We start from the raw sequence: 27,580 nt of genomic DNA, 5'->3' as shown, positions 1-27,580 counted from the left end.
TATAGTTTAAACTGGCTCCAAAACAACAAGCAGGAAAAATTAAATGCTGCTTCTGCATTGACATATCTAATTTGATAGCTAGAGTTCATTATCTGATAATACATGTGTAGGTCTACTTTGACTTAAAGATCACCTGCAGAGCTGTGTAAAGACTTATCCATACTCGGATTACATTAGTATTTAATGTTTTCAAAGTGAATTGATTAAAATCTTTGAAGGATTCCCAACTTCTTTTTCAATTAAAAATCAAGAAACTAAACACACAAATTAAAAATTGTATAAAATTTGAAGACTTAGTAAATGGAGGCGTGATTTACCTCCATTCAGCAAATGAATATGAAGAAGTATCGAACTCTGCACATAGATGAGTGATTGAATGGGTTTATTTTCTCGAGTATTACCACACAGTTGTAATGGGACTGTAATGTGAGTCAAACACCAACACAGATCATTACAGTTTGATTGATCATCTATTTAAAGCTGAGGTAGCGCCCTCTACAGGTAATAATCAGTGCCACGTTCATCATGGCAGAAACCTTGTTGGCTATATGCCCTCAACCCTTCTGTTCACCCACACACACACACACACACACACACACACACACACACACACACACACACACACACACACACACACACTAACTGACACACACACACACACACACACGGTCACAGATATAAGCCCCCCCAGACCTCCCGGATGATCCGCAGTGGAGCATGTAGCCACCTGTCAATCACCACATCTCCGCCGCCTTAAGAGAGACATTTCGTCTGGGACAACGGCAGCCCGTCCCTCCCCATACATTCTGCCTCCCCTAGCAACCATGGCCGCATGACTGAGAGGCTTTGTCCCCTCACAACGGGAGTCCACCATTGAACCCAGAAGCCCGTAGCAACCAGGATTAGAGGGTGCCAGAAAGGGGTCTTTTCTGTGAAACGGGGTGAAAGCTCTGTTCTTGTCCCTGCGTCTGGGATTCATATCACGGGCCTCAATGGCGTCCCCTCCTCCTTTTAAATGCTGGTGTAACGGAGCGAATGAAGGGGCTAGCGGTGAGCGGATAGGATCATGGTTAATCTGCTGTTCCTCTCCACTGTGGTCCGATAGGGATACTTAAGCAGCCTCTGTGGACAGTTAGTGGCGTGGGGAGGCCCGGGGATACCTGGGTCCGCCTGGGCTCAGAGGTTCATCGGTGCAAAGAGCAGGGAGAGGAAGATGGACAGTGGTGGAGGGAGTACTCAGATCATTTACTCAAGTAAAAGAGGGCAATCAATCCACCCATCCATCCAACCATCCAGCCATCCAACCATTAGCTATACCAACTATCATTGGTCAGCAGTCAGGGGTAGTAAAAGTATCAGTACAAAAATATAAAACTACTACAGTACTATCCGCAAAATGTACTTAAAAGTACCTGAAGTAAACTCCTGGTTCTGCAGAAAATCAACTCTGTAAATTAGTTGACATCATTAGATCTTATTAAATGTTATTATAAGATTGTTAGTTGGTGTATAAGCAGCATTTTGTCAGTGAAGTTGGTAAAAGACAGCCTCATTTAACTACTTCACTGGTAAAGTATTTTAATGCTGTGGTTCCCAGTTTAAGGGTTGAACCGTTGTTCCAGTGCTGGAAAAATAATCAAAGATTTTCCTTTCATAAAAGTAATAATACCATGATTATAAGAATACAAAGTGCATGGAAGTATTAACCAAATACATACAATATAGAAGTATTTTTGCAGTAATATAACGGCATATAAATGCAGTTAAATAGAAAAATTGTATAGTCTCATCTAAAATGTGTACTTTACTTATTAATATTGTTAATATTGTTGCTATTTTTTGTTAAATAACTTTTGGCCTTGGAAAAGTAATTAAGATTTTATGAGAAGTTCAATTTATAAAACCAATCATGAGTGGTGGAACAACCATAACTCATCATTTTTCCGACATCTAAAACGTGACAAGTCCTCAACTTTTTTCTTGAAAAAGGTCCCAAACTAAGGCAGTTTCATAATTATTAAACTTAGAAGAACATGTAAAACATTCACCTGTCAAGTCAGTGCATCTGTCAAATAATTGCAATGGATTAAATAGTGTATTTCCATCTGAGATGTAAAAATAGACAAACTCCAGGACTGTAAAACTAAAAAGTTGTACTTGATCGTGGTTGTCGGGTGAATGCACTTGGCTGCTTTACACCACTGGTGAAGGCGACAGCGCTGATGGTGGGAATGTGGGCCTTTGTGGTTTCTCTGGATGTGTCAAGACTGGGCATAAAAAAGACGGTCCACGTCCAAACTGTCAGAACAGTTCTGGAAGTCAGGTGCACCTGCTGAGAAATAACCTTTCAGGGTCAGTGACGCTGCACAGAGCGTGAGCAGATTAAGTACAGAGAGAAAAGAGTCGGGGCTTGAATAGTTTATGAACAGTTTTATGGACCTTTGGATGCTTTCAATAGGGGCTTTTACAGCTCTCTTTATAAGGGAGTGAACATGGCTTCCTCTCTAACCGCTGTACCTCGTAACTGTAAAGTGAATCCATCGGGGGTTTTACTGCAGAGTGACTGACACATATCTGTCACAGGCCAGATTAAAACGAGCAGATGAATGGGCAGCCCCCCTTGCGACGTAATCACCGTTAAACATACTACGTTGTTTTCTAAGAACGATGGTGAGAAATAAAAAGAACAAAAAGCCAAGTAGCCACAACCAGGTGCTCCGACACGACCGCCCACGCTGCATTTATCCCCGTAGTGTTCTGTGCGTTTTTACGTATAGAAGATTACAAACTAATCTCAACCTACAAACAACATCGCTGGCGTGCAGAGAAAACATGCGTTTCCTGGTATGTTCTTTATCATTAATGAGTGTCTCCGTGGCCCCCTGTATGGGAGTGTGTTTTGTACGGCTCCCATTCTGAGCTCCCTTCCTGCACCCGCTTTCCCACCCTCTCCGTCCCTCGGCCTGTCAATCAAACATCATGATTGAGCCCCTATGGCAGGCAGTCAGTCATCAGCAATGAAAGTGAGGCCTCATTCTCCGCCTGTCCCTCCCCCTTTTCATGCCCCCTTGCCTCCTCAAGTTTTTTTTTTTTTTTTTTTTCCATCTCACTTTCTCTGCGGCCTCTCGCTTTCCCTCCTCCCCCGCCGGCCCTGCGCGGTTCGTCCCTTGTGGAAGTCACAGCCGTGGTCAGCTCGTGTTCAGAGCAGGGCGAACCTCCTCAAACGTGGCTGCCATGATGCCACGGCGCCCAGCTCCCTCCACCTCAGAGGGGAAAGACTCGGTATCATTTAAAATAAGTCTGAGTTAGTTTTAACAGGCCTCTGCATTTGCCCTTTAAGTGGCTGATGAATAAACATGAGTGGTGTTGGGGTGGGAACTGCATGGGGGTAGGATGGGAAGAGGCCCGGTTTGTGTGAGTGTGTATGTGTGTGTGTGTGTGTGTGTGTGTGTGTGTTGGGGGGGTATCGAGGGCAAAGGGGGGGGGGCTTTCTTCCCAGCAGGGCTGCATCTCGTTTAATTGGAGCACTTGTGGCACCATTACCTTCTTTACTCAAACACGTTACTGATGACAAAAGAAAACAGCACTAAGCCTGCCTTTGTTAGCGAGGAGGCTGGATTCCTCGCTGCTACTCATGTGTGGGAATCATCCACACTCCCGCCGTGAGCTGCTGCTGCTGCTGCTGCTGCTGCTGCCGCCGCCTCCTCCGTCCGTCCAGTGAAACGCTGCAGCCAGGTGGGCAGGACACGGAGCACATGGCAATTACAGCCGTCATGAGAGAGAAAATGATGGACAGAGGCGAGAGGAATAAACCGATCGGCGAAATTATCCTCAGTACTTACGGAACAAACATGGCGTCCTGTTCCATATATAGGATTGTTTACACGCCTTCACATTTCCACTCATACTCATGCAAAAATAACCCCAATATCCAGCATGAATCCAGGGAAATTCTCTCCATGAATCTATGTTAAAACGATTGACTCCAGCATACGTGCGCAGCCCAGTTAGGGACCCGGCTCTTTAGCCGTCTTTTGACCTGAGGTCGTGTTGACAAGGCTGATCTCCGGTTTGTTTTTGGTCACCACAGTGTCCCGAGAGAGCAATAAGGGTGTGACCTTTACCCCCCGTCTGACCCCAGCGGAGAGGAGACGCCTGAGGGCTCTCGAATGAGGGAAACACACTTCCTCTTCAGGACTTATTTAAATAAAGTAGGCACCACATGTATAATGCAAATCAACAATACTTTATTGATTCCAAATTACATCACTGACAAGAAACTTCACATTTCAAAACAACATGAGATAAGTATTCCACTGTATCTAAATGTATAAATATCAAGAGTCTGACAAAATGATTGATGTATTTATAAGCAGTACATAAACATTTTATATATTTTATATAGGACATTAAAATGTATACGTAAAATTGTCTATTAATGCCTGTAGAAGTAGCAATTCTTGACAAATTGTATTTGTATATACAGTTTCAAAGTTAGCGTTCAACACAAACTCGCCTGTCTGTGTGTTGGCTTCTGATTTCACATCCAGTCTGTCACAAACAATTTCAATCGTGACAAACTGAGACGTGAAATCCTTAAAGTGCGACTCAAATGGATCTGAAGCAAAGGAAATACAACACGGTCTCAAACATTCATCTCACCAGCACTTTAAAGGAACCACAGTCATGTTGTCACAGTCACGTTCAAGTTGTTTAGTCCAGAACTGAGCCTCGTCGTTTTGTGAGGATCAAGAGAAAAATGCAGCGGCAAATTGGAAATAAGTAAAAAACATTTAACACAACTATTTTATTGAAAAATTGTGGAATCAAACTGAAAATCAATATCTGGCGGAGAAAAGAAAAGATTAAAAAAAAGAACCTTTATATTCACATTGATTGCATGAAAAAGAACTGCTTTAAATTGTGGAGAAAAAATTGTATTCAATAAATATTTCTGTTCACCAGGAGAAAAAAAAAGAGGAAAAGAAACGGTTCATGAGCTCCATCCGGATCGAGGCCTAACGTCAGTTCTGCTCCACGGTGAAATTTGACTCCGCTCTGGAAAAATAAAACAAAAAAGTGTGAGAAACAATGAAAATTCACATGAAAAGTTGAAGCTCACAATATTCAAGTAAAAAATTATTAAATCAAATATTCCTTAAATAGGCAGAGTTTGGCATCAAGGTTTATTTTCTTATACAGGCTCCATTCAAAGACCCTTTTTATTCAATGAGATTTGGTTTATACATGTTACTGTGCTCCCAGCTCAATGTGACATCACTCTAGATTGGATTTAATTTAACACTATAAATGAAGATATAAAATCTTATGAAATCCATGTTTTTTTCGGACTAATGCACAACTTCAAGGTCACTTTGACGAGCCGCACGTGCAGAACTGTGCTGTGAGAAACTCCCATCAACAAGAAGCACAGGGTCTGTGTCAGCTTCCCATGATCCAGCCCACGCTCAGTGACAGGGACAGCAGCAGGCCCGAGTGTGTCTGTGTGTGTCTGTGTGTGTGTGTCAGAGGTGCCGTGTGTGTGCAGCCACATCCTCACTGTGTGTTCATACTGTATTCAACACTATGACCAGATACTGCCAACAAAGGGCAGGAATCACAATGAAGTCTCACGTTTTCCTCTGAAAACTGTGATGTGCTGCCACCAAGAGGACACAGGACGCAACACGTTTCTCGGCAAAGGAAAGCGACTGCTTGCATCGAAGGTGTTTTGTATGAGAACAGCATGAGTCCATGAGTGGGATGCTGTCGTCAGAGAAACTGAGCACTTACATATCTTTGTTGTGCGTGTGGTTGTTGTACTGCAGGACGGGTGGGATGCTGTCCTCCTCCTCATCAGGAAGCTGTGATGGGATTCAAGATGAAACGATCACCACATGATCAATCAACAAGAAAATGTGTGATTCATTATTACATTCCTGTGCACTAATGTCAGGAAATGGAAGATTAACAGTTTCTTTGTGATTAGAATTGGTGGAATGACACATCATCAGTAATGGACGTAATGAAAACAACTTCAGGGAAAGGAACACAAAACACTAAAACGTTTTCATTAAGAATATGAGATAAATGTTAAATATAAATTGCTGAAATTCTGCTAAACAAATTTAGAATAATTTATTTCATCTTTTTTGAATATTCAGTGAGATGCATCAGAGCAGGACTTGATCCTGATTGGCTCTTCATTGTGAGGTATTAGGGAAATTATTCTGCTCAGGTCAGATAAACTGAAAAACGGACTTGCTCTAAATAATATAAGAATATGATTTTGAAAACAAGCCCTTGCACTTTTAACTTTCATTTTAATATTGATTAATTATATTAATGATGCATTTCTCTCTTATGTCTTTAGTTTAATGTCTGTTTTGTTGCCTCCTTTCATTTACCTTGCAGCCGCACCTGTCCCTTATTGTCTTTTGAATGTTTTGCAGAAACGTTTTAATGATTGTATAGATGCATCCCTCACCTCCCAGTAGAGCTGATCATCAAAACAGTGGTCATCTGCAGCATCTCCCCAGATCGGTAGTCTCAAGATACAACCTGTAAAAACAGTACAACACACACGGCCTGTCAACGCTGCGTGTTTACACAAACCTCTTGTTCAAACTCAGTTACGTGATATTATCAACACATCATTAACATGTACAATTGCCTAGTTTCAGTCATGTAGTGAAACTCCAGGTGGTTTTAGAGGTTACTCCTTACCGACGATGATGCCGCCGCCTATCCCGAAGCAGATAGCCACACAGAGGCCTGCGGCTTGGAGACCACCCTGTCGAGTGGGTGCCGTGTCTTTAAAAGCTCCCTCAAAGTTGAAGGTGTTAGCAAGCCTTTAATACAGAGATGAGGCAAATCACAATGTTGTTCTATGGCAGTGACCATGAGATCACAACCACTGTGGCTGCTGGTTTCCTATTTGCAAGCAGGGACCACTCACCCTTCAGCGCCATAAACTGACTCCGTCGCCGCTGCCGCTGTAATGGCCCCCACGATTCCACCTATGACTCCCGGCATGGCGTGGAGGTTATGGATGCCACATGTGTCCTGGATCTTTAGGTACTTTTCCATAAAGGGCTGAGAAAGATGAATCATTTGGGATTAGCTTAGTTTGGCTCAAGTTTTAGAAAATGCAGAGTAGTAAAAGCAGCGATCAAAGGCTGAAGAGAGATGCAACACCGTGAGGTAGATGTATCCCAGGGTGGAGATGATACCGCAGAAGAATCCTACGATCAGAGATCCGTAGGGCATCAGCATGAACTCTGCTGCTGTTCCCACTGCAACGCCTCCAGCAAGAGTAGAGTTCTGGATGTGAACCTGAGGAATCGGTCAAGAAAAAAAATGGAATATAATTTAAGTTTGTTCAGGTCGTGCACAAGACATACATATCATTTCTGAGTATTTAACAAGGTGCTCTATGTCAACAGAACCTGTGTCACCAACTTAACAAACACACATTGTCCTCGTTATCATAACCACGTTGTTCACACATGCTCGTCGTTACCATGTCCAGTTTCCCATGCTTCTGAAAGAGGCTGGAGATGGCCACAGTCGTGAGCACGGTCGAGGCCAGAGCCAGGTAGGTGTTGATGAACGCTCTGTGCTGCCCGTCCCCGTGGTCTGTGACGGCGGAGTTGAAGCTGGGCCAGAACATCCACAGGAAGAGGGTGCCTGGGCAGAGAGCACATGTCAAAGGTCAAAGGGCCTCGCAAACCACAAACACAGAAGGAGAATAAAAGGTGAAAAGCTGAACATCAAACTCACCGATCATTGCAAAGACGTCCGAGTGGTAGACGGAGCCCTGCAGACGACTGCTCTGGTCCAGGTTTGGCCGATAGAGCATCCACGAGATGGACAGACCATAATAACCCCCGAATGTGTGGATCACCATGGAGCCTCCAGCATCTCTGGCCTTCCAGACAGAAAACATCCACATTACTTGAAGCATCAGTTGTTAAATTCATGTGTTAGTAGCTGGTTAATCATCAGGTGTGATTCCTGGTGATTATTTTCAGATGTTATTTATCCTTCCTCCAAGTCTCGTGGTTTTCCATCCAGTGGCTTTTGCAAAATCTTACTTCCAAACAAATAAGCCAACAAACAGACATGGGGGGGAGAAAACCTAACCTCCTCCTAATAACATCCAGTGATGAGTGTGTCCACTTACGTGTATGAGGTCCAGGATGATATATTCCTCCACAGCAAACAATGTGATGCCAAACAGAGTCATGACCATCAGCTGCACTGGACTGACTTTACCCAGCACTGCTCCATACGCGATCAAGCAGCCAGCCACACAGAAGTCCGCGTTGATCAGACTGAGGAGGGGACAGAATGACATCATCTGTAATCTGCACTGGCCGAATATAAGATAAGAAAATATAAGATATGATATAAGACGTTTTATTTTGGTTCTAACAAGAGCATTGAAACAAATAAGCGTAAAACTACTGAAGATCAGATGTATTATTATTCTGAGGAACCTGATTCTCTCTTTTCACTTTCTGTCACAGAAACAGAGAAACACTTCTCTGTTGACACAAAGTGACTTTGCATCACTTCAACAGTATCATCACTTCTCATCACCCTGAGTTTCTGTTTACTCTCCAGCCAACCGAGATCACAAACACTAAAATCGTACGTTCCTGGAAACATCCTCGTGGGATCATGTCGGTCAAACTGGTTTCTCCAGCTCACCAGTGGAAACGATGCAGGTGGAATAAAAGAAAGAGAATCTCTGAACTGGCCCAGAGTAAAACTTACTTTTCTACTCCGATTTTGATCTTTCCATCAGTGTAGTCCAGAGAGTGGAACCAGCCTTGCATGAGCAGGGCCCACTGGAGGCCGAAGGCCGCGATGAGGAAGTTGAAACCCACAGCGCCGAAGCTGTACTTCTTGAGAAACGTCATCAAGAAGCCAAATCCAACAAAGATCATGACGTGGACATCCTGGAAACCTGGAACCAAGATGGAAGAAGATGAAGAGGAGGATAAGACAAGTGAAAATTTTTCTTTAAAGGAAACGTTTACAGTGTTTTGCTGACAAAAGTCAAAATTAATCAAACTTTTGCAGAACAAAGTGCAGGATCTTCAATCAATGCACAAAAGAAGGATTTGGGGGGGGGGGGGGGGAATTTCTTTGAGAGGCAGTCTGATCTAAGTCTGTGGAGCTCTATTGCCATCATCACTCCTTGAGGTGTAGGGTGAAAAGTACTTGCCCTCCTAAGACAAGGATTTGACAGAGATGATAATCAGGACCCTTATCTGATTCTGTTATATGTGTGTATGGATTGCTAGTTCCTCTCTTCCCCTTCACATCCTCCTCTTCCTCTGTCTCCTCCTGGTCCACGTCCCCCTCCTCTCCCTATTTCGACATCTGATCAGATCAGACGGAATAAATGATCGAATTTAAATAAATGAAATGAAGTTCACTTGTGAGGAAGATTTCCAAACAGTGTCCATGGATAATACTCCATCACACTATGATGACTCCTCTCTTATTTAAGAGTAGGTCATGACAACAGGGCTAATTTTATCCTCAGACACTATGATGCACTCGATAAGTCTTATGATTAAATTTGTCTGACTGTATCTCTTTGGGATATATTGGTCTGTATGAAAGAAAAATCTGTAAAATATATGGAAATAAATCCTTATTGGCGATCAGGGTTATAAAACCTATTATCTTAGAAATATTGGAAATATAATAACAGTCCATAAGTAACAGTGGATGATTATAAAAGACTTCATATGCAAGTGGAGACACAGACAGTTTGCTTTGACAACATGTCACCACAGCAGAGACGTGAGGGCACATCACATTAGAAGAGGAACTCATGTGAAGATGATTCAAGGACACTACAGCATAGACACATGCTGTATGTTAACTTTCCAGTTGAATGGCTGCTGATATTTTGTGATGATATTGAACTATATCAAGTTATTTAAACAGTTATAGGTACAGATCTGTGTGGCTGATCTGAGCTTGTAATATATTCTATAACCTGCACCAGCGTGAACAAGCCAGGGTCATTTACAGCACAACACAGTACCCGAGGGAACACAATAGCTTCCCACCGTCCTGTGAAACACTATAGGGAGGCCTGAATTGTAGACCTTGACACATAGCACCCACAGTGATGAATGCAACAGGTTGTAGCATCGGCAACAACAAAAGGTTCAAATGTATCGGTCACGATGCACTTTCATAGTCTGACACCCAACGCCATATCGGAGATGGCTTCCTGATTAGTCTGACAATGACACCGCCACAACCACACCCTTGGACTCACACGTATGAAGACATATACATACACACGTAAGGACTTGCTATTCAGAAATAGTTTCTTGTTTTGGTGAGCAATTAAATGGAAACAGCATATTTTAAGGGCCTTAGAAGGACACAGTATAAAGAGAGAGATATATATATATATACATATTTAAATATATAAGTGTTTTATTTTCAATCTTCAAAAAAGAAAGCAAAGGTTATTGGGTAAGCACCTGAATGTTTAGAGAAAAGAGGCAGCAGGTCCTTGTCTCTTTTTCTTCTTTTAGATTCACATGTTGATGCATTTGTGTGTTTATATACATGTACATATATAGGCTGTATGTCTATGATCAAAATAACACTTATACTAATCTATATATTTCAATATACAGTCTAATTCAAGACAAAGAGTGTAAGCGTTGACATGTCAGCTATAGTGGAACTAGAGAGGGAGCCTGAGGGAGTCCGACCCCAGGGGGGAAACGTGCGCCTGTGTGTGTTTCAGATCCCTGTCAGCAAATGTAGGAATAACATGAAAGGTCAGCTTAATCTGATAGTGACACTGATTGTTAACTCAAGGAGAAACACATTTTATTACAATCTGCAAATAGATATTGATAAAATGAAAAAAAAAATGCTTAATGTGCATAAATGTGATAAAAAAGAAATAAATAGATATATTGCAATGACAGATGAGTAACAAAAAAAATCCAGAGGAATAAAAGTAATGAATTAATAGACATTTAGATAAAGAGAATGCATTGGTGAAAGAAGAAAGAAACCCAATTGAAATCACTTACTGGGATATCTGAAGTAGAAGTCGTTCTCCATGTCACTTGATATATTCTTAGCCTTTCGTGACTCTATCCAGTGTGTGTCCGATTCCTCGTTGTAACGAATAAACACCCCAAACAAGATGATCATTGCCGTCTGCCACACAATGCAAACTGCTGGAAGACTCACACGGACGTTGGTGTTTTTTGGACGGTCACACAAGTCCCTGAAACTTTGCACACAGCCCATTGTTTTCTATTTATTTTTTCACTGCGTAAGAAATTCTGAAAAGCTGAACAATTCAAGTGAGCTGTGTAAAAAAGCAGAGCGACACTTTAAAGACCATCTAGAGTCCTGGTGGAGATGAGCAATGAGGGGACTTAGTTTCAAACAACAGGACACTCCCCCCCCGTCACTCCCTCCACTTTGCACTTTGAATGAACAAGACTGTTCAGGTGATCTCTTCATTAAGACATTAGTAGATTCTAAAAGTCCATTTTGATTTTCATCTTTCATATTTTGCAAACAAGACAATAATATTTAATTCCACTACGACTAAGGATTTGTAGTGAGAGGAAAGTGGCTTCATATCCTGCTCAAACGAGGGGGAGGTGATATTTTACGAGGACGTCCTGTGAATAGGTTGTGTTGGTGATACTAGTCGGGTTTGGTAAGTCAAGGTTGTAATCCAGACAACATGTGCAGGGATGAAGTACTTTCTGTGTTAAATCTCCCCTGAGCACAAACTCCTCACATGTCAGAGAAAGACAAACAGCATATGAAGCTTATCCCTCCAGTAAATATACAGTCAGGCCTCTACACACACACACCTACACTTGGTCTTTTCTTACTTTTAGTCGAGGGCAGGGACGTTTCTGTGTGTCCTCTGTACTGGGCTGCTCCTATGAAGCATTACGTGTAAATAATGTGCATCCGTGCTGGGTCCCATTAGAAAGATGCACAACAGGTTTGACTCAGTCAAGCATCACACAGTCTGAGGGTTGAAGGTCCAGTTTTCCTCCTCTACTAAAATATTGTGCACTGTTGTACAGACAAAATGCTAAACATTTAATTCTACTTTGATATTCAATCCTAGAATAAAGAACAATTAAGTAAAAGTATTGTATAGCAATAATAATAATAATAATTATCATTATTGTTATAATAGCTTTGATTTATATACTTTATAGCACATTATACACACAGAGTGCCTAATGTAAATAGTCAGGGTGAGCAAGACCCACCTGTCGAGTCAAGAAGGTCATGACTAGAGTACAAACAGCAGCTTTTAACTGTCATGGTCGTTACTCTTCTACCCTCAGCTGAGGACATAGGTATCTGAAACCGTCTAAAAGAAAATAAATGGGATTCATTATGAAGAAAATACAATTTTGTAATCAAATGTCTTAAATCTACTCCAAATCAAAGCTGCGTTAGGCAAAGTTATACATTCGAAACTCCTCAGGAAATTGTCACGTCAGTAAATGTCATGTAAACCTCAGAGAGCCTCACTCTAAGAAAAAAGTTTAAGGGGGCTGGAAGGGATTCTTCATGTTAAGCTTGTTTGAATGGAGTATGGGAAATGACAGAATAACTGTTACAGATAAAATATTTCTATCGAATAAATTCATATATAGGTGTCAGTAAATAATGGCAAATGTTACGATTACAAGGGATCCATACAAACTGACATGAAGACATTTTACACGCTCAGTATATGAGAGTATAATGTAGCTGTAATGTTTCACCTATGAGTAATCACTGTCACAGTATTTACTCAACAGTAGCAACATGAATCATATTTGTAGCCACTGAGCAATCCATGCAGGCGCCACACTGGTGGTGACAGTGACTGGCTCCAACAAGCCCTGAGGCATGATGGGACCACTGCCATGAAGGTGACTTGTATCCAGCTAAAGAAACTCACTCGCTTGTCCCAATGAAATGTGACAACAGCAATACATTCATTTTGATTGCCGACACCATCGGAAAAACCTTTGTGCAAAGAAACACCCACAGAGATTTTTTTTTAATCTGATTAAAAACATAAACGATCATGTTATGCTGACGTAAGCATATTTTTTCAGAGGAAAGTAAATTGCACATATCATAATGAAAATCAATTAAAGACATGAAATTATATATAAATATGTGTGTTTGTGCATGTGTTCCGTTATACTTATATGTAATCATTACATGTTTATTACATAAAGAAATGCCTCTTCAATTCCATCAAGTTTTAATGACATAACAGATCAATACACATTGGCTGTTAAAGAAAAATATCTTATGAAATCATTATCTCAAATGATAATTGGCAAATGAGCACATCAGCTGCTGGACATATAGATCAATGCACTGGTTTTGTTCTCACCAGTGTTGTAATGATCTCACTGCTTGGCTTGGCACCTTGGTGATGTCATTCTGGCAGATGATGTGCTCTTCAGGGATAACGTGTTACACTGATCCAGCTCCATCCGACTACCACTGTCAGACAAAGACTTTTGTATGTGTTGTATTTGTATATTCAATGTACAATTGTATTGTATGAGTATTAGGGTTGAAACAGGCGTCACTAACGTAAAGTGAGGTGGTAGGTTACACATATAAATACATAGTTAACAATGAACAGCCTTTCATGGGCCTCTCTCACAGTGGTCACTTTGACTTGTTGTAGTAGTAAAAGTGTTGCGTGTCATTATCAGCAGTGAAAGTGTTGCAGTGAGCCACCACCCTGGACCCAAAACAGCTAAATCATATATTATTATTTAGAAATTCTCAAAAGGCACACATGGGGGATATTGGCAAAAGGATTAGGACGATAATACAGAGTGATTTTGGACACTAAAAAAAAAAAACTCACATTTATTCCCCCCCCCCCCAAGATCAATGGCAAAAACGACATTCAATTTTCCTTCTGTTTCTTTATTAATAATGAATGCATTGAAGCATCTTCAGAGCAGAATGCTAAATCCATTAACTGTGCGATTATACCTGACCATACCAAAATGTGTGTTGTGGAAAAAGGACTTGTTTTCAAAATCATAACTGAGAACAGAAGCAAACAAAAGATTCAATAACAAGCTTATGTTTTTAGATACAGTGGTTTTGGTTTTCAAATGTATTTAATACAAGTTTCACTCAAACACGTCCCTTAGGAGGAAAAGCACACAGATTTGAAAATGTAATAAATAATACATCTAAATTAAAAAAATTTAAACTGTGAAATGTATAAAGGATCTAGTTCAGCTGTTTGCAGCTCAAGCACAAGGCTCCACACAAGTTCTCAGCTCATTAAGAATCCGTTAAAAGACGAAGAAGCTGCTGTTCCAAGCTGTGAAACTCCCTGTCAGGCAGGAGATACCGCTCAATGATATCCATCACATCTTTCTCAGTGCTGAGCTCAAAGTCCTTCTTGTTCTTGAACGGTAAATGTCCAGCCAGCTCACACAGAGCAACATTAAAGGCAGAATCCTCTTTGGCACCGAAGCAGGACATTCGGGGCCACACAACGATACGAACACCTTTTCTCAGACAGACATTTGTTTTGTCCCGTATCCGATCACAGGGAGGACATCCTCTGGTCAAAAACAAGTTGTGAGCAATATTTCCATCTACAAGAAAGTCTGTCACCTCACAAATTGCTCTGGCAACTTTCTCCACCTCCTGTGATTCGGCGTAAAACACAAAACCTGCTGGAAAGTCCAACAAGCGATAAAAACCTTTGTCGGGAACCAACGGCTTGAGCAGCATGGATTCTATCTTCAGCTCATGGTCCATGTAATAGCCATGTAGGTGTAAATGGTTGACTGACGCAAATCCTCCTAGACTGTTGAAACCCACGCGAAAGCCAGTGTCGGAGCTCAGGAGCACGGATTCGATGCCGCCCTGGATGGTAAATCTCGTCAGAACCTGCGGTAAACAGCACGATGGATCTGGAACGAAGAGACAATGTCCAAACTCCAGTGGACTGACGTTGACCAGCACGACCATCCTGCTCTGCTGATGCAAAGCTGAGCCTCCCTCTGTGTCCTTTATCATCTCAAATATAATTTCCTCTGGATTGATTTTGTTAAAGTTAAACTGTTTGGCGTTGAACTCCTGTTTAATGCTCAGTATCTCCTGAGGCTTTCTTTTCTCTGTTCCTCTTCGAATATTCAATTGTGCCACGTAGCTGTGTGACCCCGGCATGATGCGAGTTTGTAAATCACCCAGATTGTAGCGGAAAAGTCCCCTCGCCATCCTGTCGCTCCAGCCGGCTTGGACGACAGCGTCAAACTTGGCTGTCGACGACGGACTCTTTTCACTGTTTCGCTGCACATCTGTGACAAAGTCCTGGTCGGTATAAACAAACTGGAGCGGCATGTTTGGATCTGCTGGGGAGACACAGGAATGAGATTTGAGGGTCATTCTAGTAAATTATCAAACAAGCCAGTCAATTAAAAAGTAAGTGGACAGCAGGCTTACAATTATGATTATTTAGAATTATGTAAATTAATACGCCCCATAAAAAACCCACCACATTTTTCCTATGCCCAGGTAGACATTTTCAAAATATTGTGCAGACAAATGGCCCCAAACCTATTAATAGAAATTAATAGCAAAAAAAACACACAAAACATTCACATTTCAAAAGGTGGAAACAATCTGAATTGAGAGTAACACTTTTATGTCAACCACAAACTGATTCAATAACAAAGTAGTAGCTTTAAAATCATAACAGTAATGTAAGTGGAGGACAGACACTTTCACAAAGATCTCTGATAGAAACAATTACATAAATCTGCATCATGCAAATCATGTGGTTTAACGCTTAGACCGTCACATTGCTTTTCCAATTTTGGCACTCACAAAATGCCTGTAAAGTTTTTTTGGCCCATGATATTTTCAGATTCTTCTACTCTCACGTTGTTTGTATCTGGGAGAGCATGTTTGGGCATCCACATTGTTTTTAAGTATTATTCTCACCAAACTTGATCACATAGAAGACAAACGTGTTCTCTGAATGAACTACTGAAAATACCAACTGGTTTTCTATAAATGCCCTAAATTCCTAAATGATGGAGTATTCATCATACAAATGTTTCACTACAGGTAACAAAGTGCATTTAATACTCAATTTATCCATCAAGAAAAACAAAAGGACAGCAGCACTTTAATCTTTACAACCAAACATCAAGTAATTTATATGTATTTTTACTTTCATGTGTTTGTATCTGTTTCTACTAGTTACTGTAAATACCATTTTGGTCCATTGGAAACGACCAGAATATGCTACCACATCTTATTATTATATAATATCACACTGGTGCAATATCACGTGTCTATAACATCCTGAATATCACCAAAACTTCTACGAATTAAATACACAGTACAGAGCTTAAATGGATTTGTCATCAAGAAGTTTAAAAACATATTGATGCTCAAACGTGGCTGCAAAGAACCAGCATTTCTGAGGCTGTAAAAAATAAACATCAAGAAAACTATGTTCCATTCATGACTGAATGAGTTTTGAACAGAATCAGAGACACGAGCTAACAAGGTTTTCTACCGGGAGGCGGAAGACGCCATGACACAAACTCGACCTCATTTAACTGTGAACTCACCTTTTGGTTTTGTCATCGTCTTGAAACAGACGCGAGTTGAACACGTTGTTTTAAAAAGCTTCAACAACATGAACAGGACACAGCTCACATGCAACTTCCCTAGCACCGGCTCTTCTTCTTCTTCGTCTGCTTCGTCCTCTTCTTCTGTTGATTATGGGCGTTGGCAAACCAGCTTATAGGTGCATTACCGACACCCTCTGGGCTGGAGTGTGGAGCGGTAGATTGGCAACAAACTAAACGACACTAAAATTATTTTCTTTAGTTCTGTTTCTCTTAAATAGTTCATTAGAAGATGATGTATATTCCTTGATGTCTTTCCTTAGTTTTTAAAGTGATATTTAGATTTTCGTTTTTTAACCCTGATATGAATTCCCTTATTTGTTCGTTACATTTGTTACACTCTATCAATACATGAGTGACAGTTATCGTATTTTTGCAGTGTTCACAGAGTCCAGTTGGGTGCTTTCCTATTTAATACTGTATGACCAATTTTCAGATGGGTAATGACTTTCTCTCCTCTGCTCCTCTCACATGGCCTCCTTAGAACTGCCTTCTGGGGACAAACAAAGTGGTTTTGAGATGGAATTGTGTTTTTGAATTCCGTCAAAATGTCTTAATGACTATTTCTGCTTTGCTGAATGGTACCTGTATGTCCATTGACGACTTTTTTTGCCAATATATCTGCCTTCTCATTGCCTTCCACTCCCACGTGAGCAGGAACACATTGCGACCACCACCCTTTGGTCTGGCATGGTTACTGCAATGGCTTACAGACTAATATTTCATTAATACAAAATACTTCTTCTACCCACTGTAATTCTGCAGAAAAATTGATAGATCATCTGATAATCTTGCTGCCTGTTTTACTGCAAATTCCGGAGACAGCAAATGCTGCTGCTGATTTTCCTGTTTCCGATTGTTTAGAATCATCTGTGAATATTTGCAAACACCCATAGTACAGTTTCTTCTTCTTTGTCCTCTTTTGTAGCAGCTATTCCACTGGTTGGATTACTGCCACCCCCCACCAGCCACGGATCTCAGTAGGAGTTGGTGAAGCATCTCCTGCCCTGTTCTTCACTTCTCTTCCCCTCATCCAGTCTTTGTATTTCTCACTTTCTGAACTGTATCTATTACAGTAGGTGACAACATGTTCTATAGTTTCTGATGCTCTCACAGACAGTTTGTCTCCCTATCACATGGTGTGCTGTGTAGATTGCTTGTTCCTGTTTATACTATCAGGAGAGGAACTCCCATCTCCTGTTTTCTACATGGCTTACATCGCCTAATTCATATGGAGTTGTCTCCCCCCTGTGTCCTGAGGCTTGTACTGCAAAGGAAGTTCAACATGCCCAGGATATCTTTTTGATATCTGGCTTCTTTGAACCCAACATTAGCTTTGCACCACGAAACTGGTTATCAACTATAACCCTTTTCTTTCTTATCCTCAAATTAAAATAGAGCGACAACAGTCATTATGTATTTATTTAGTGTGATAAACACTTCTTTTGTTTGTTTGAAGCTCTGTTTAACAACCATGGTCGAATGACTTCCTGTCCCTGTCTGTAACAACGATTCCACACATCTATAAAAGTATCTTTTGGTCTTTATTATTTCTCCCTTCACAATATGGTCGTATATACAGTCTACGGTCATATCGAATGATGACCCTGGTTTTCCGGTGATGTGATTGTTCAGTAGTTGGGTTGCTGACAGGTTTTCTTTTGTTTCTCAAACTCAATCCACTCCAGAGCAGGTTGGGGGTTTTCACTGCAGTCAATTGAACAACAACTTAATACCAATTTCCAGTGAAATATTGTTTGTTATTGCCAACTCACTTCTTCCAAAGTTCTATAAGGCAGCCGATTAAATGCTTGAATACTTATAAGAGTAGTCTACATGTTGATTATTCTGTAGCCTTGACCCATTGCTATTATTGTAATGGATGACAATTTGCTAACAAGAAGTAATGTGTGCAAGCATAACACCCCCACCCCCAATTAAACACAAATGTATTTACGAGTGTAAAGTCACACGGAATGATATGTGAGCAATATTTAACTGTAAAGCCACTTTCCAGTTGTTCCTGTGCTGACCGTCACAGGCTAACTTTAAAAGCATGAGCAGCTGGCCAATCAGACATCATGGTTATTTTAGCTCCTGCATGCCTTTGCAGATAAAGCAGGGAGTGACTGGCAGAGCTGTAGACGTCTGCCACACAGTTTTAGGGCTCACCACAGTTGATGCATTCAAACTGAAGCAGCTGGATTTTAGATCACGTCACATTTCTCACACATTATTACGGACCAGTGAGAGAAAGGATGGAATCAAACAACAATCAAGTAAGTGATTGTGTTGCTTGTAGGAAATATATTGTTGAAATAGTACAGAAAGAGCTGAGGGCCCCTCTGAATGATGTTTTGTTTAGTGTTTATTATTTGTGTTCTTACTTACCTACCATATTAGAGCTTGAAAAGTTGTAGTTTTATCTGAACAGATGGCCGTCTGCTCCGTGATGCCTGTAGTTATTTTTAACACCATCAAGAGTTTCTGTTACAACCCATCACACTCACCACAGTAACACAGCCCACTTACTCGCCTGTTTAAAGCATCAATGTCAGTTCTGTAAAAATCCAACTATGAAGAACTATGTAGAGCAAATTTTTTATAACGTGGTCATAAAGTACAAACCACCACACAGAAACAAAAGGCATACACAAACATATCGCCCTGTTTGTGTATGCATGCATCTCTTTCACTTTCTTCTTGTTCTTTGTGACAGTTTTGTTCTTTTCTCTTTTTGTAGACGGGAAAGAAAAGTGAGGATGAAGCTCACGTTCTAAATATAAATATGACACCAGACACTAATGCAGAGCACGCAGCAGGAGCTTCGCAGTCACCCTCCTCCCTCATTGTCCGAGGTATGTCACACAATCCTCCTCTCACTTTGTAGCCTTGTATATTCATGGTTTACTTTGAATTTCAATCAAAACATGCTGAAATCTTGGATTATTGTGTCAACTAGATTGTTACCAAGTGTGTAGAAGAAAGTTAGAAGTACTGCATGTAGTACAGTAGCTTTATAACATGCTTTAATGTGTCAAAACAATATTTTAAAAAAATGACTTCTCCTTTCTTCTTATTTTCTACCTATACAGTTTTATGTTAATCACAAGTCAATTAATGTGTTCATTTTGGTATAGATTAAATTAACAGAATGTCTTTACACAATGTCAATAACTTTAAAAGTCATACAGATTAATTTGACTTAACAATACACATATATATCTTATTTACCATTTATCTGATCTTCACACCAGGTTCGTCTGACACGTCTGCAAGGAACAGAGAACCCAACCCTCAGGTCTCACCTGGTCCTGTGGCAGAGAAGGAAAACGCTATCAAGCCATCACTCCAGATAACTATGAACACATTCACTGTCAAGGATGGTGAGGATATGAAAGTAGAAATCCCAGTGTTTGGACAACCAGCACCCAAGATTGAATGGAGAAGAAATGGTGATGCAGTGAAAGAGACATCAAGGCTCCAGGTTTCAGCTACAGCCTCATTGGCAGTTCTTCATATAAGACATGCTACCAGGGAGCACTGTGGTCATTACTCAGTCACAGCGAGCAACAGCGCTGGAGAATTCACAGGAGAAATCAGCGTGGTTGTTCTTGAAAAGCCAGATCCGCCCAAAGGGCCTGTGAGGATTGATGAAGTCAGTTCTGACTACGCTACCATCTCATGGGAGCCACCTGAATACACAGGAGGGTGTCAGCTAGACAACTACATAGTGGAGAAACGTGGAACTACAAGTACAGAGTGGCAGACCGTGTCAGCAACCACAGTTAGAACTACTATTAAAGTCACCAAGCTGAAAACAGGAAGTGAATACCAGTTTAGAGTGTTTGCAGAAAATAGGTACGGAAAGAGTACGGCAATCACCTCTCCTATCGTAATTGCACAATATCCCTTTAGTGTGCCCGCTGCTCCTGGGACCCCCTTTGTGTCCACCGTGACAAAGTACAGCATGGTTGTTGAATGGCAGCCCCCAGCCAAAGATGGAGGCAGTCCCATCATCGGCTATCACCTTGAACGCAAAGAGAAGAACAGCATTTTATGGACCAAGCTGAACAAGTTTGTTATAACCGATGCTCGCCTCAAAACAAGCGGCCTGGAGGAGGGCATTGAGTATGAATTCAGGGTCTTTGCTGAGAACGTTGCTGGACTCGGCTCATCGAGCAAGATATCTGAATGTTGTGTGGCGAGAGACCCTTGTGATCGACCTGGCAAGCCTGATGCTGTTGTCATCACTAGAGAGAACATCACACTTCAGTGGGAAAAACCCAAGTACGATGGTGGAAGCACCATCACAGGCTATGTTGTCGAAAAGAAGGACCTCCCAGATGGCAGATGGATGAAGGCCAACTTCACTAACGTTATTGAGAATCAGTTCACAGTCACAGGTCTGACAGGAGGCCAAAGTTACGAGTTCAGAGTAACTGCCAAGAATGGAGCCGGTGTTTGGAGCCCACCTTCAGAAGTTGTAACCATCATCGCTCAGGACGTTATTGAAGAACCCACAGCGTACATTGATCCTAAGTTCAAGAGTACTACTGTCATTCAGGCGGGTGAGACGTTCGTTATTGAGGCCGATTACTTTGGGAAGCCCCTTCCTGGGGTACTGTGGCTCAAAGACAGAAAAGAAATCGACAAAGTTACACCGAGAATGGAGGTCAAAAACACCCTCACTCACACAACTCTTACTGTCAGGGACTGCACACGAGAGGATGGGGGCCAGTTTTTACTGAGCCTTACGAACATTGGTGGAACTACATCACTGCCAATTAATGTGAAGGTCCTGGACAGACCTGGTCCGCCTGATGGATCTCTGAGGGTGAAAGTTATCAGTGCAGATAAGTGTAATCTTCACTGGAACCTCCCTTTAAATGATGGCGGCGCCTGTGTTTCCCACTACATCATTGAAAAGAGGGAGACCAGTCGTGTTACATGGACAGGGGTTGATGATCATGTTGAAGCGGTCAGTTACAAAGTAACAAAACTGGTGCCTGGTAAAGAATATATATTCAGAATTGCTGCAGTGAACAAATTTGGTGTTGGTGAATTTTTGGAATCAGACCCCTTCATCGCACAAAACCCTTTTACAACCCCCAGTGCACCATCTACTCCTACAGTAAGCGCAGTGACTGGTGACTCTGTCGCGCTAACATGGGAAAGGCCAGAGAGCGATGGAGGCTCAGAGATTGACGGCTACATCTTGGAGAAATGTGACAAAGAGGGTGTCAGGTGGACTAAATGCAACAAGAGAAGACTAAACGACTTCCGTTTCCGCTGCACAGGGCTCACTGAGGGACATTACTATCAGTTCAGAGTATTGGCAGAGAATGCAGCTGGTGTGGGTGCACCCAGTGAGCCAAGTGAGTATATAAAAGTCTGTGAAGCTACTTACCCACCTGGTCCCCCTACCAACCCTAAAGTGACAGACTATTCCAGCAATACTGTGTCTCTGACCTGGTCGAAGCCTATCTATGATGGTGATGCTGGCATCAGTGGATTTGTAGTTGAAATGAAAGAAACAGGAGAGGACGAGTGGATTACATGCACACCAGGCACAGGTATAAAGGAAACAAACTACACCGTGAAGAGACTGAGAGAAAACGCAGAGTATAATTTCCGTATACGAGCGAATAATGCCGCTGGAATTGGAGAACATGTGGATCTACCTGGGTCAGTGAAAGCAGCTGAAAAACTGGAAGCACCTGAGATTGAGCTGGACACCACTTTGAGGAAGATTGTGAACGTTCGAGCCTGTTCCACCTTACGACTCTGTGTCACCATCAAAGGAAGGCCAGAGCCTGAGGTTAAATGGTCAAAGGAAGATGGATCTCTCACTGAGCGTGCTCAAATAGAGGTAACAAGCTCCTTCACAGTGCTATTGATTGAGAACGTCAACAGAAAAGACTCAGGAAAGTATGTGCTGACTGTTGAGAACTGCAGTGGCTCTAAATCAGCCTTCATCAACGTCAGAGTATTGGACTCTCCCAGTAGCCCCACAAACCTAGAGGTGAAGGATGTAAAGAGAGACTCTGTGTCCATCTCCTGGGAGGCACCTCTCATTGATGGAGGATCAAAGATTTCACACTACATCGTAGAGAAGCGCGAGGAAGCTAGAAAGGCCTTCACAAGCGTCTGCAGCAACTGTGTCAGGAACTCGTACAAGATCGACCATCTCCAGGAAGGTTTCTTTTATTATTTCCGTGTCCTGGCTGTGAACGAATTTGGAGCTGGTCTACCAGTAGAGACCACTGAGGCTGTTAAAACGTCGGAGGCTCCTCTGCCTCCGGGTAAAATCACTATCAGTGATGTCACTTGCAATAATGTGACACTCTCTTGGGAGAAACCTGAAAATGACGGAGGAAGCAGAATCACATGTTATATTGTAGAAATGCAAGGAGAGGGAGATGACACATGGACAATATGTTCACAGAGTAAAGCACTGGAAGTGACCGTTAATGGGCTGACAAAAGGAAAGGAATACTTCTTTAGAGTGAGTGCTTTAAATGAAAAGGGAAAGAGTGAACCAAAGTCTCCGTTGGCACCTGTTACCGTAAAGGATACTAGCGCTGAGCCCATTATTAATTTGCTGTCCAACACATTCAGTGTGAAGTCAGGCAGTGATTTAAAGATTGATGTTCCATTCAAGGGTGTGCCGGCACCAACAGCAGCCTGGAAAAAAGATGGCAACGTATTGAAGGAGACTAGCAGGGTAAATGTAAACACATCTGACACATCATCTCAGATCATTATCAAAGATGCCACCAAGATAGATGTGGGTGTGTATGAAGTGACTCTGTCCAATTCTGTTGGAAGCACATCTGCTGAAATTTCGGTTAATGTTTTTGAAAGACCTGGGCCACCAAGTGACCTCAGTGTGGATGAGGTGAGCGCTGACTTTGTGTCTTTTTCATGGCAGCCCCCACATTATACTGGTGGATGTGAGATCACTAACTATGTTGTTAAGAAGAGGGATACAGGCAACACAACATGGCAGAATGTGTCAGCTACAGTTGCAAGAACATCAATCAAAATTGCCCGTCTGACACAAGGTATTGAATATCTGTTTTGTGTTGCTGCAGAGAATCGCTATGGCAAGAGTCTGTTTATTGAATCTGAACCTGTTGTTGCCCAGTATCCCTTCAAGCCCCCTGGTCCACCAACTGACCTCCATGTTGTGCAGGCCTCAAAGTCTGTAATGGTCATTGCTTGGAACAATCCAGATAGTGATGGTGGCAGCCCTATCATGGGGTATCATATTGAATGCAAAGATCAAAGCAGTATTCTGTGGACAAAGTTAAACAGAAGCCTGGTGAGTGAGAAACAGTTCAAGGTAACGAGTGTTGAGGAAGGGCTGGTATACGAGTTTCGGGTCTGTGCTGAGAATATGGCAGGTGTTGGACCCTGCAGTAAGACATCTGATCCTGTTGCAGCACGAGACCAGTGTGATCCCCCACGCAACCTCACAGTCACCAACATAAGCAACAGCTCAGTTTCCCTCTCATGGGATAAACCAGAATATGACGGTGGAGCAAAAATAACTGCTTACATTGTTGAGCACAAAGAGCTGCCAGACAGTTGTTGGCTGAAATGCAACTTCAACAACTTAATGGAAACCTTTCTGGAAGTGACTGGCCTCACGGAGGGTGAACAATATGATTTCCGTGTGATTGCAAAGAATTCAGCTGAACTCTTCAGTTCACCCTCAGAAACCACAGGACCTGTTACCGTACAGCATGATGTAGAGCCACCCAAAATTATCTTGGATGACCAACTGAGACAGGTGGTGATTGTCAAAGCAGGAGACCTCCTAAAAATAGATGCTGAAATCTCTGGTCGCCCCAACCCTACAGTGTTTTGGCTGAAGAATGGTAGAAATATTGGCACCAAGGGAAGGATTGAGATTACTGCAACAAAGACTCATACGTCTCTTCTCATCCGAGAAAGTGTTAGGAAAGACTCTGGACAGTATAATTTGACCCTACAGAATACATGTGGCACCACATCTAAAGCTATCGCTTGCAAGGTCCTGGACAGGCCAGGCCCACCTGCTGGACCTCTGGAGGTTTCTGGACTTTCAGCAGAGAAATGCACCCTGTCATGGGGACCCCCTCATGAGAATGGTGGTGCTGAGATCATGCACTACATTGTAGAGAAGTGTGAAACCAGCCGTGTTGCCTGGACTCTTGTGTACGGTGACATGATGGCAACAACTTGTAAGATAACCAAGCTGCTCAAAGGAAATGAATACCTATTTCGAGTGAGGGCAGTGAACAAATATGGGGAGGGTGAGACTTTGGAAAGTGAGCCCATCAAGGCTGTGGATCCCTTTAATGTCCCATCTGCCCCAATGGATGTTGAGGTCACAAGTGCAACCAATGAGTCTATGACCATCTGCTGGAAGAGACCAAACTCTGATGGTGGTAGCCGCATCAGTGGTTACATCATTGAGAGGAGAGAGAAGCAGGGTGTTCGCTGGGTAAGGGTCAATAAAAAGCCAGTCTATGACTTACGAGTCAAAGCCTCTGGTCTGCACGAGGGATGTGAGTATGAATTCAGAGTCTTTGCTGAGAACGCTGGAGGGATAAGTGAACCCAGTCTCCCGTGCCCACTAACCCTGGCAGAGGATCCAACGTTCCTACCTTCCCCTCCTGCAAAGCCCATCATAGTTGATTCATCCAGGTCCTCAATCAGTCTGTCATGGAACAAGCCCTTGTTTGATGGTGGAGCAGCAGTTACAGGGTATAAAGTTGAGTTCAGAAAATCAACAGAAGAAGACTGGACTGTTGGTGTTCATAACACAGATAAAACAGAGTTTACGATAACTGGACTCACATCAGGGACAGAATATATTATTATTGTCAGATCCATGAATAAGATAGGCGTCAGCGAGCCAAGTCCTGAAACAGATCCTCAAATAGCTGTTGAGAGAGAGGAGGAGCCAAGGTTTGATATTAGCAACGAGATGAGGAAGACCCTAATTGTTAGACATGGCAGCTCTTTCACTTTGACTGTGCCTTTCATAGGCAAACCTGTCCCCAGTGTGTCATGGGACAAAGCAGATGTCGATCTCAGAGTCAGGGGACTCATTAACACCAGCAACGGCCTCACCTCCGTCACAGTGGAACAGGCAACACGTGACGATTCTGGCAAGTACATAGTCAAACTGCAAAATGCTGCTGGATCTGCCTCTTTGGCCCTGAATGTGAGGGTTTTAGATTCCCCTGGTCCACCAACTCATATAGTAGTCAAGGATGTGACCAAAACCTCTGCCACTGTTACCTGGGACATCCCTGAGAATGAGGGGGGAGCTACTGTCAATAACTACCTTGTGGACATGCGGGACATCAGTAGACAAGGGTGGACAAGACTCACAGACAAGTGCCGTCGACTGTCCTATAAGGTGTCGGACCTAGAGGAGGGAGGAATCTACTTCTTCAGAATCACTGGGGAAAATGAGTATGGGATTGGTGTCCCAGCTGAGACCAATGAGGGAACGAAAATGACAGGTACAATCTAGGAATACTAAACACATATCATAACAATTGTTGTTTGTATTGGAAATGAAAAACTTAAAAAATTGAGTGATAGGATTATATTGTTTAAGTACAGTAAGGTGTAAAATATGCAGATATATGCGGTTAGCCCTTATTCCTATTTCTTTGAACATGATTCTATTAACTGTATGAAATGTAATTATTATTTTTTGTTTGTTTGTTTCAGATACAACAGATTGGGACACAAATCCAGGAGCTTAACTTGTCTCTATCCTGGGGCTGAGCTTGTCATCTCCTGATCGCTATTTCAAGATCATTAACTATATCTCATTTATAAAACATTCATTTTTGTCCTAGCCCCAAAATATACATGTTTTTTTATTTAGAAAATGCTCTTTGAATTAATACATTACCATAAGCTGCTGTTTTGTAGGTATAAAATTATATTTTTAATGTTTGTATGAATTAATGCCTTGGCTGAATTGTTGTCGTAGAAAAAGATGCAATGAATACATTTTTGTTTCTACTGCAAACAAGAGGAAAAATAATACTCAATTTGTGGTAAAACAACATTGAAATAAAGATAATTAGAAAAGTTATTACCTCTGCCAAGGAGGTTATGTTTTATAATCGGCATTTGTTTATTTGTTTGTTGGCAGGATTAAAAAAAATTACTCGACCAATTTTCTTGACGTTTTGTTGAAAGGTGAGGTATACATTTTGGAGCAGATCCTAATTAGTGGGCGGATTTGAAATTGTGAGACAGGGCATTTTTCAACATATTAATTAATTCCTCAGATAATAATTGGATCTTAATGGAAAAAAATCACGTATATATGTAGGGGAGTTTTTGAAATTGGACATTACATTACATTACATTAAAATCTGGATCTAGTGAATTTAAATATGGTTTCATAAGGGGACTGCAAGGGTGAAAGTATATGTGCTCGACTGGGTGCCATTTTATTGTTCCGTCCATACTTCAACACCCCATTTAAAAAAAAAAAAAAACTTTAAGGACATCTTTGTATTATGCAAACCTTTTTGGTTTTAATATATTTTGTTTTGATTTGGTGCTTTTATCTGTATTATACCAACGTAAGTTAATGTTTTTAAGCTGTAAAACAAGAAAAACAAAGACAACATATTAGTTTAAGGCAACTTGAAATGGGAAACTTTCTCTTTATTGATATAATATTATTTCAATAACCTATCACATACCTGGAATGGTAATACAAATTGAACACTTGCAGCTCTTAATATCTTTGCTTACTAATAATCCAATGGGTGTGGTAAGAACTATGGCTTAATCAAGAGCCTGTTTTTATAGAAGATACAGAA

The 27,580-nt window shown here is 41.7% G+C and overlaps 3 protein-coding genes across 4 annotated transcripts; 1 reads left to right on the top strand and 2 right to left on the bottom strand.

Annotated features, from left to right (window-relative positions):
- Positions 1–4,918: 4,918 nt before the first annotated feature.
- On the bottom strand, positions 4,919–11,488 carry rhcgb (Rh family, C glycoprotein b). The gene is made up of 11 exons (XM_034587636.1): positions 11,088–11,488; positions 8,782–8,974; positions 8,186–8,336; positions 7,783–7,930; positions 7,523–7,689; positions 7,198–7,335; positions 6,959–7,095; positions 6,727–6,851; positions 6,488–6,561; positions 5,794–5,864; positions 4,919–5,058 (listed from the first exon to the last, which is right to left on the bottom strand). The coding sequence occupies exons 1-11, from the start codon at positions 11,308–11,310 to the stop codon at positions 5,025–5,027; spliced, it is 1,461 nt and encodes a 486-aa protein (XP_034443527.1). The 5' UTR covers positions 11,311–11,488; the 3' UTR covers positions 4,919–5,024.
- Positions 11,489–13,950: 2,462 nt separating this feature from the next.
- On the bottom strand, positions 13,951–16,860 carry gdpgp1 (GDP-D-glucose phosphorylase 1). Of its 2 annotated transcripts, none has more exons than XM_034587637.1 (2): positions 16,668–16,860; positions 13,951–15,437 (listed from the first exon to the last, which is right to left on the bottom strand). In XM_034587637.1, exons 1-2 carry the CDS (start codon positions 16,735–16,737, stop codon positions 14,356–14,358), a joined length of 1,152 nt encoding a protein of 383 aa, XP_034443528.1. In that variant the 5' UTR covers positions 16,738–16,860; the 3' UTR covers positions 13,951–14,355. The 2 variants fall into 2 exon arrangements, with proteins under 2 accessions (XP_034443528.1, XP_034443529.1); XM_034587638.1 differs by having other exon boundaries at positions 13,951–15,434.
- A 2,007-nt stretch (positions 16,861–18,867) lies between these two features.
- Positions 18,868–26,772, top strand: LOC117762905 (titin-like). The gene is made up of 4 exons (XM_034587634.1): positions 18,868–19,006; positions 19,471–19,585; positions 19,985–26,251; positions 26,466–26,772. The coding sequence occupies exons 1-4, from the start codon at positions 18,986–18,988 to the stop codon at positions 26,498–26,500; spliced, it is 6,438 nt and encodes a 2,145-aa protein (XP_034443525.1). The 5' UTR covers positions 18,868–18,985; the 3' UTR covers positions 26,501–26,772.
- The last annotated feature ends 808 nt before the right edge of the window (positions 26,773–27,580 follow it).

The sequence above is a fragment of the Hippoglossus hippoglossus genome, chromosome 6 (assembly GCF_009819705.1).
Source record: "Hippoglossus hippoglossus isolate fHipHip1 chromosome 6, fHipHip1.pri, whole genome shotgun sequence".
Classification (NCBI taxonomy): Eukaryota; Metazoa; Chordata; class Actinopteri; order Pleuronectiformes; family Pleuronectidae; genus Hippoglossus; species Hippoglossus hippoglossus.
The sequence above is the reverse complement of the archived record's forward strand: the minus strand, read 5'-3'. Positions and strand labels throughout refer to the sequence as shown.

Coding starts and splice junctions, on each gene's coding strand:
- rhcgb (XM_034587636.1), bottom strand. CDS start 11,310: ATGGGCTGTGTGCAAAGTTTCAGGGACTTGTGTGACCGTCCAAAAAAC. Junction 8,337..8,781: donor ATCAAAATCGGAGTAGAAAA/GTAAGTTTTACT, acceptor TCCCCTCCTCAG/TCTGATCAACGCGGACTTCT. Junction 6,852..6,958: donor TCAGTTTATGGCGCTGAAGG/GTGAGTGGTCCC, acceptor TCTGTATTAAAG/GCTTGCTAACACCTTCAACT.
- gdpgp1 (XM_034587637.1), bottom strand. CDS start 16,737: ATGTTGTTGAAGCTTTTTAAAACAACGTGTTCAACTCGCGTCTGTTTC. Junction 15,438..16,667: donor GACGATGACAAAACCAAAAG/GTGAGTTCACAG, acceptor GTGTCTCCCCAG/CAGATCCAAACATGCCGCTC.
- LOC117762905 (XM_034587634.1), top strand. CDS start 18,986: ATGGAATCAAACAACAATCAA. Junction 19,007..19,470: donor TGGAATCAAACAACAATCAA/GTAAGTGATTGT, acceptor CTCTTTTTGTAG/ACGGGAAAGAAAAGTGAGGA. Junction 26,252..26,465: donor TGAGGGAACGAAAATGACAG/GTACAATCTAGG, acceptor TGTTTGTTTCAG/ATACAACAGATTGGGACACA.